Source organism: Gekko japonicus, unplaced genomic scaffold (assembly GCF_001447785.1).
Source record: "Gekko japonicus isolate JY-2015 unplaced genomic scaffold, Gekko_japonicus_V1.1 scaffold2686, whole genome shotgun sequence".
NCBI lineage: Eukaryota > Metazoa > Chordata > Lepidosauria > Squamata > Gekkonidae > Gekko > Gekko japonicus.
This window is the reverse complement of record NW_015162557.1, coordinates 131,854-140,209: the sequence shown is the minus strand read 5'-3', so window position 1 is coordinate 140,209 and position 8,356 is coordinate 131,854. Positions and strand designations below refer to the sequence as shown.

Below are 8,356 nucleotides of genomic sequence, written 5' to 3'. Positions count from 1 at the left end.
GGACGATGCTCTACATTCCCCCCCCCCCAATAGCTAGCAATCCAAAACAGTCCAGGGGAGCCTGAGCGATGGGTGTTGCCTTCTGACACACTTCCGATGATGTCAGGGGGTGTGGCCTATGCAAAAAAGTCATGTTAATGAGTTATGCTAATGAGCCCCTGCACCTCTTTTTCTACGAAATGACCCCTGCGTCACAGTATTGCTTGACCCCAACACAGGAATCAAACACCACCACCCCTTCCGTCATGCAAACAGATTGTTCCCAGAGCTTCCTCTCAAGGTGTTCCCTGTCGTCACTCCTGCCACATGAACACAGGAAGAGGTCTTCTACCGAATCGGACTGCTGGCCCATCAAAGTCAGTCTTGTCTACTTGAACTTGGCAGCAGCTCTCCAAGGTGTTAAGCAGAAATCCGTCACATCAGCTACTACCAAGACCAGAACTGGCCCGTCCAGGGCTCTTATGCGGCCCACAAATAACTAGTGCGGGGGGGGGGGAACAGGAGACTGCTCGGGAGGGAGTGGGCGGAGCCACTCCAATTGTGGCTTCAGCATGGCAGGACCACCTCGTCTTCAGCAGTCCCTCATAACAAATTGACACCTCTGACCTAGTCCTTTCAATTGGAGATGCCAGGGATTGAGCCTGGGACCTTCTGCATGCCAAGCAGATATACCACTGAGCCACGGCTCCTCTCCAGAACTGTCTTATACTGAATCAGACCATTGGTTCATCAAGGTCATTGCCATCTACTCAAACTGGGAGCAGCTCTCCAGAGTCTCAGGCAGCGGTCTTTCACTTCACCTACTGCCTGGTCCTTCAACTGGAGATGCCGGGGATCGAACCTGGGGCCTTCTGCATGCCAAGTAGACACTCTACCACTGAGCCACAGCCCCACTTCATGGCTCTCCAGAGTCTCAGGCAGCGGTCTTTCACTTCACCTACTGCCTGGTCCTTTAACTGGAGATGCCGGGGATCGAACCTGGGGCCTTCTGCATGCCAAGTAGACACTCTACCACTGAGCCACAGCCCCACTTCATCGCTCTCCAGAGTCTCAGGCAGCGGTCTTTCACTTCACCTACTGCCTGGTCCTTCAACTGGAGATGCCAGGGATCGAACCTGGGGCCTTCTGCATGCCAAGTAGACACTCTACCACTGAGCCACAGCCCCACTTCATGGCTCTCCAGAGTCTCAGGCAGCGGTCTTTCACTTCACCTACTGCCTGGTCCTTTAACTGGAGATGCCGGGGATCGAACCTGGGGCCTTCTGCATGCCAAGTAGACACTCTACCACTGAGCCACAGCCCCACTTCATGGCTCTCCAGAGTCTCAGGCAGCGGTCTTTCACTTCACCTACTGCCTGGTCCTTTAACTGGAGATGCCAGGGATCGAACCCGGGGCCTTCCGCATGCTAAACAGATGCTCTCTCCCACTGAGCCACAGCCCTGTTCATTTTCCAGTCCTAACTTACCTGCACGTATGTCTCCCGTTGTCTTTGGTCACTCAGCAGTCCCAGGACCAGATCCCGGAAGTTCTCCCGGGCCACCCGCACTAATTTCAAATCATGAGCGGTCTGTTGGGAAGGGAAGAAGCAGATTGGTAAGCAATGCTCCCTCTAAGGCTGTGGAGTCTTGTGAGCAAAAATTCTACTTTGTGAGCTCCTGGCATTAAAGCTGTGAGCAAGCGATTTGGCTACTGGATAAATCAGTTTGCTCCAGAGCCGTCCTTCCTGAGTGAAGACAGAAATGTGTGAGCCGGAGGCTAAAAAAACAGCAAGCTATCTCACACTAACACAGCTTAAAGGGAACACGGGTGGTAAGTCGGGGGCAGCTCACAAGAGCAAGCAGGGATTCCGCCTGCATTCTCAAGACTGCAAGTACTCACGGCTTTGGGGTGGGGGGGTGGCTCTCGCTCCGGAAAGTATGTATCGATAGCATCGTAGATCTTGCCGTCTGACTCTGCCTCCCTCAGCATGTTCATTATCACCTGAGAAAAGGAGGAGCCGGAAAGAAGTGAAGCCGGGCTGGGAAGCAAAGCACTGTGGGAGAATCACTCCAGAATTCCCTCACTCCCCCGGAGTGAAAGTGGCACAGCCGGACGGGCCGCCTCCTGCCTCACCTTGGCCTGGAGGCCGAGACGCAACTTGGCCAGGTGCCGGTAGTGAACCAGCTCGGGGGCCGCATCCTCCACGGCCTCCAACAGTCTCAACACGCGGGAGAAGTCCTGGATCCGGTGCTCCCGGACCGTGTGCCAGGCGGCGGCGGCCACCAGCCGCAGGGCTGAGCAGGGGTCGAGGGCCGCTTCCTCCTCCACGGCCGCCCCGTTGGCGGCCATCACCTGAAGGGAGACAAAGAGTGGTGGTTAGGGCCGGCAAGCACAGCTGTTTTCTGCTCTCCCTCATTCAACACATCGTTTCCCTCGTGCTCCCAAGCCTCGGCCCACCAAGCCCCACCTTCCCAACCAGGCCCCGCCCCTTCGACTCCATCTAGCCTTAGCCTTCACCAAGGCTCCCTCTAAGCTGTGGAGTCTTGTGAACAAAAGTTCTACTCTGTGAGCTACTACTGGCATTAAAGTTGTGATTGAGTGATTTGGCTGCTGCGTAACTTAGCTTGCTCTGGAGCCATCCCTTCCTGAGCCACGACAAAAATGTGTGAGCTGGAGGCTAAAAAACGGTGATCTAGCCCACACTAACTCAGCTTAGAGGGAACACTGGTCTTCACCCCTTTCCCCAGCAGAGCTACCCTCCTCCTGCACGTTGTATGAGCCCCTCTCCATGGTTTATGCATGAACTTTATGGTGCATCAGAACTTGCGAGTTTGTTTTTCATATGCTAAATATATTTTGACTACATTTGCCTATTGCTTATTATAGCAATTATTCTATTTAAAATATAAAAAATATCTATTATACTAATTCTTTATATATATATTTTGACTACATTTGCATATTGCTTATTATTACAATTATTCTATTTAAAATATAAAAGATATCTATTACACTAGTTCTTTATAGTCTATCAAAATCATTTTACTGGCCTCCTTTGGATTTTTGTACACGGTGTTTTCTTCGTTTTGGGTCACCTCCAGGTGGGGACGGGAGATCTCCCGGAATTGCAAATGATCTCCAGCCTTACGGAGTTCAGGTCCCCCAGAGAAAGGGGCTGCCCTGAAGGGTGGAGTCTACGGCTTGAGACACCTTCCTGTGGTCCTCCCGCCCTCCCCAGATTCCACCCCCTCCCAAACCTCCAGGAAATTATTTACCTGGAGGTGGCAACCGTACCCGTTGCTACCGGCAACCGTTCCTGGAGAACACACGCTCGCTCTAGTTTTGCGACGTCACTTCCGGAGCGGACGCTCGCCCTCGCCTCCTCTTCGTCGCTTCCCTCTCGGGCTTTAAGGACGGGAGGGGAACGGCGCTTCGGCTTTCACCGGGCCGAGACTAGACCCGGCGCCTCAGGCAGTTTATTTTATTTACGACCGAGCTTCCGGGGAGTTGCTATGGGGATGCGCGTGACGTCATCGCGCGCTCCGGCACTTCCGTCCACAGCGTTCCGTCTTAAAGAAGAGGGGCAGCGGCCTCTGATGGCCAATGTGGGAACTGCACCCAGCAGGGGCGCCGCGCGGGAGACGGAACCCCCGCAGGCTTCTTGGGGAATGTCATTGAGGGAGCGTTTGAGAGCATGCGCGGAATACTGGAAGCGTGTGAACAAGAGAACGCGGCTGCTGCTGCTTTTAAGGGAAAACCTAAATAGGGAGGTAGCTCAGCTGCCTCCGGACCACGTGTTGATTTCATAAGGACATAAGAGAAGCCAATGTTGGATCAGACCAATGGTGGCCCATCCAGTCCAACACTCTGGGTCAAAAATCCCAGGTGCCATCAGGAGGTCCACCAGTGGGGCCAGGACACTAGAAGCCCCTCCCATTGTTGCTCCCCCCCCCCCAAGCACCAAGGATACAGAGCATCCCTTGCTCCAGACCGAGAGTTCCTATCTATACCTTGTGGCTAAGAGCCACTGATGGACCTCTGCTCCATATGCTTATCCAATTCCCTCTTATAAGAACATCAGAGAAGCCAGTGTTGGATCAGGCCAGTGGCCCATCCAGTCCAACACTCTATGTCACACAGTGCCCCAAAATAGCAGGTGCCATGAGGAGGTCCAGCAGTGGGGCCAGGACACTAGAACATAAGAGCATAAGAGAAGCCCATGTTGGATCAGGCCAGTGGCCCATCCAGTCCAACACTCTGTGTCACACAGTGGCCAGAAATACCAGGTGCCGTCAGGAGGTCCACCAGTGGGGCCAAGACTCCAGAAGCCCTCCCACTGTTGCCCCCCCCCCCAGCACCAAGAAGACAGAGCATCCCTTGCCACAGACCGAGAATTCCTTTCAATACCTTGTGGCTAATAGCCACTGACGGACCTCTGCTCCAGATGTTTATCCAGTTCCCTCTTGAAGCCGTCCATGTTTGTAGCCGTCGCCACTTACTGTGGCAGTGAATTCCATGTTTCAAAGAAGCTTGTGACCCTCATAGCGAGGGCTGCCCGCCCTGGGTTGGGAAATTCCTGGAGAGTAGGGGGTGGAGGACAGGGTTTGGGGATGGACCTCATCAGGTTATAATGCCATAAGAGTCCACCCTCCAAAGCAGCCATTTCCTCCAGGGGAACTGATCGCTGTATTCTGGAGGTCAGTTGTAATTTTGGGAGGCCTCCAGGCCCCACCTGGTGGTTAAGTCGAGGACGAGAGATCACGGGACAGGCTGAACTTAGTGAGGAAAAACAACCGTGATACGATAACGAAACCTTGTTACGAGAAGAATATATCTTCTTTAATTATCCAGTGAATAACAAATCGTTAAAGGTGTTTTCTTTGAAGTAAATTGGTCTCTTCCTTTCTAACTTACATCATTTGGTTATGTGAAAAGCAGCTACCTGCTGCCCTCTAAAAGGAAGAGGGAGTAGAAAAAAATGCAAAAGGTGTAAAGGTCTCATCTGATGAAAACCTTGAGTGAAAAGGTCTATTGAGCGCTGTAGGTCAGAAAGAAAAACGTGAGACCAATTTACTTCAAAGAAAACTCCTTTAACGATTTGTTATTCACTGGATAATTAAAGATGATATATTTTTCTCTAACAAGGTTTCGTTATCGCATCACAGTTGTTTTTTCCTTACAAATTAAGTCCCACCTGGAGGTTGGCAACCGTCTTTATGGGACATTGACTGTTTTAGTTTGTGCTCTCTCCTTTTTCCTGTGTGACACGGTGTATAATTATAGAATGCAGAGCCAAGAAGATGCCTGTGATTTTCCAAGGTGAAATTAAGGATGAAAAGCACTACAGTGTTAAGATGAGCAAATGTTTGTGAAACCACAGCCTTGCACCAAGTGACATAAGAGGAAAAGCACCAGGCCGTTGGGGGAGAGACCCCACCGCCACAATTAACTTGCACTGCCTCATGGGAAATGTAGTGTCTCATAATAGTTAACCGAGCACTAGATGACAGTTCAAGTCCAGCGGCACCTTTAAGACCAACAAAGTTTAATTCTGCGTATAAGATTTCATATGCACGCACTCTTCTTCAGATGCCTGTGTGCGTGCGCACAAAAATCTTATACCCAGAGAGACCCCACCACCACACTGTCACAATTAACTTGCACTGCCTCATGGGAAATGTAGTGTCTCATAATAGTTAACAGAGCACTAGATGATAGTTCCAAGTCCAGCAGCACCTTTAAAGACCAACAAAGTTTAATTCTGGGTATAAGCTTTTCGTGTGCACGCACATTTCTTCAGATACCTGTGTGCATGCACTCAAAAAGCTTATACCCAGAATTAAACTTTGTTGGTCTTTCAGGCACGCACATTATAACTCTGATGCGAGTTATAAGGACATCACGTAGCAAGCATACAGTTCTTCCACCCTAATTTTTGGGCCTCTCACAAACTCCGTGTTTCTCCCTTATCTTCCTACCATGCAAACAGTGCGGTGGCCACAGAACAATGGCTTTAGTTTTCATCATGTTTCTATGCATGGGCTCAATCTATTCTTGCATGTCTCTAGCCTAGTTTGCATGTTAGCAAGTCAGCAGATCAGCTTTTTATTTGTTGAAACACACAGATCATTTTGTTCTCTTGTGCTCAATACCTTTCCCCCCTCCAAGAATGCCCGTCTCTTGTTTTAGAAAACTGTATTGGAGTTCACAGGGCTGCGGTGGCTCAGCGGTTAAGACGCTGAGCTGCAAACCGGAAGGTCTGTACTTCAGCAGTTCCAGACCCGAGTGCCACGTGACGGAGTGAGCTCCTGTCTCTGGCCCCGGCTCCTGCCAACCTAGCAGTTCGAAAGCAAGAAATTGCAAGTATATAAATAGGTACTGCTTGGGTGGGAAGGTAACAATGTTCTGTGCGCCTCGGTGTTTAGTCATGCTGGCCACATAACCACGGAAACGTCTTCGGACAGCGCTGGTTCTTCGCCTTGGAAACAGAGATGAGCACCGCACCCTAGAGTCGGATTCGACTGGCTTTCGAGCAAGGGAAACCTTTACCTTTTACTTATTGGAGTTCACAAAGCTGGGCAAAGGCCAGCCGCCGCCAGCAACTTTGCAAAGCCTGTCAAAACGGCGTTACTATTGCTCATCAGTCTGATTGGGCTTCTACACTCAAAGCTGCCCAAAGGTCTTGCAACAAAGTAAGTCCACGCAGCAGGGAGACAGGACACGTTCTGAGTTAAAAACAATTTATTTTCAAATAAATATCTGCATTTGCATGAAAAAACAAACATATCACAGCGTTTGGCTTGGCGTTGTTCATTTGCTTGTCCTTTAAATGTAAAAACGGTCTCTTCTCGTACATCGTCAGGGGTGTCCCCTGGCTTGGCAAACAGTGCGGTGTGTTCCCCACCTCCCACTCGCCCCCACCCCCTTGCCCATATAACCCCTTTAATAGCTCAGCTTCAGTGCAAGTCGAAGAAGGGCCTCGGCTCTTTGGAAAGTGCAAGCGTTTAAATACGTGAGCAAAGGCGATCCGGCAGCGGCCGGCCAATATACCCTAACAGCGGCTTATCCTTTCTCCATTTCCTTCCGTCGCGTGCATTACTTGTGGGGATCCCTGAAAGAAACCCCATCCTAACCTATACAAATTCACCTCCCCAAAGCTGGTCGGGGAGGGCCAGGTTATGCAGTCCCGTTTCCTGTACAGGGGAGGTAAATTCCAGCCGATCTGTTTGGGACAGACCCGGAGGGCTGGGCTCAGGAGCGGCTCTTTGCGGTCACCTCGGAAGGGCTTCAGAACAAAACGGAAAAGCGAGTAACCCAGGGGGGCCTTGGGGAGCTGCCTGTATCAGTGGGGTGCAGAACCGAGCGTGTTGGGGAAAGGGGTGGCGTGCAACCAGAGCCAGCGTTTTAGGGGACCCTTGAAGGCTCGAGGGTGAGAAAATGGGCAGGACGGATGCTTTGACGCAAGGAAAGCGCAAGCAAGGGAAGGGGGTATAAGTGGTAAGTGAACACAAGGGGAGGATGGGTGCAAAGGGACTCTGGGAAGAACTGGTGGCTCTTTATGGGAACGGAAAGGGTGGATTACAGTGACGTTGGGTGGCGCGAGCAGATGAATATATACAGCAAACAAAGGGTGGATTACAGTTACTTTGGGTGGTGTGAGCGGATGAATACATACAGCAAGTGAGATTAGGGATGTGAGCGTGTTTGGGGGATAGCGAGCCGGTGGCAACCTCAGGGCTAATGTAAATAAGGCAGAAAGGGAGATGGTAGGGGGTCTTTCTCGGTGGGCACACAGGAGATACCCTGGGACGGGGACGGGGAAATCCAGTTTCCCCCCCCGCCCTTCCCCCCACTGCAGTGCTGTGGTTCTGTGGCTCAGGCGGGTGGCCCCCCTTCCCCCCCTCTTGCCCCCCACTTCTGCTGGCATTGTAGATATACAGTACATAGCAACTACTAGAGTCTGGCTCAGACAGGGCGCCCAGTCCGGTCTCTTCTGCCAACAACTGGTGACCCACGGGCGTTGGGGGACCCATGGGCGTTGGGGGACCCGCGGGCATTGGGGGACCCACGGGGATCTGGCTGGCGAGCCGGGGAGCCCCGCGCCGGAGAAGCACGGGTGTTCGCGGGGCTGCCACGGTTGGTGGGCTGCCTACCGGGAGAGTCTCGGGAAAGGACAGGGGAAGCCCGATTGGGGGCAGGGGAACCTCCCGGGCCCCGCGCAGGTCCTGGCGCCACATCCATCGTCAGCACTCCGTGGACCTGGGAGAGCTGAGGGCTGTCCATGCTGGCAACCAGCTGGCGACGGCCCGGGCGTAGCGGCGTGAACGTCTGGCGCATCTTCACCGTCTGGTGTGGGCCGATATCCCTGTTAAGAGA

At 52.2% G+C, this 8,356-nt stretch overlaps 2 protein-coding genes across 3 annotated transcripts in view; both read right to left on the bottom strand.

The window, feature by feature from the left end:
* Positions 1 to 3,426, bottom strand: part of TINF2 (TERF1 (TRF1)-interacting nuclear factor 2) — an 8,980-nt gene extending 5,554 nt beyond the window's left edge. For both annotated transcript variants that reach the window (XM_015406365.1, XM_015406366.1), the window contains exons 1-4: positions 3,256 to 3,426; positions 2,114 to 2,332; positions 1,880 to 1,981; positions 1,467 to 1,568 (exon numbers count right to left, since the gene is read on the bottom strand). In XM_015406365.1, the coding sequence (XP_015261851.1) occupies positions 1,467 to 1,568; positions 1,880 to 1,981; positions 2,114 to 2,329 (420 nt within the window). In that variant the 5' untranslated portion in view covers positions 2,330 to 2,332; positions 3,256 to 3,426. The remainder of the gene's footprint in view (positions 1 to 1,466; positions 1,569 to 1,879; positions 1,982 to 2,113; positions 2,333 to 3,255) is intronic.
* Positions 3,427 to 6,779: 3,353 nt separating this feature from the next.
* TGM1 (transglutaminase 1) overlaps positions 6,780 to 8,356 on the bottom strand; it is a 68,481-nt gene continuing 66,904 nt past the window's right edge. Inside the window, exon 15 of the mRNA XM_015406374.1 lies at positions 6,780 to 8,345. Within this exon, the coding sequence (XP_015261860.1) occupies positions 7,946 to 8,345 (400 nt within the window). The 3' untranslated portion in view covers positions 6,780 to 7,945. The remainder of the gene's footprint in view (positions 8,346 to 8,356) is intronic.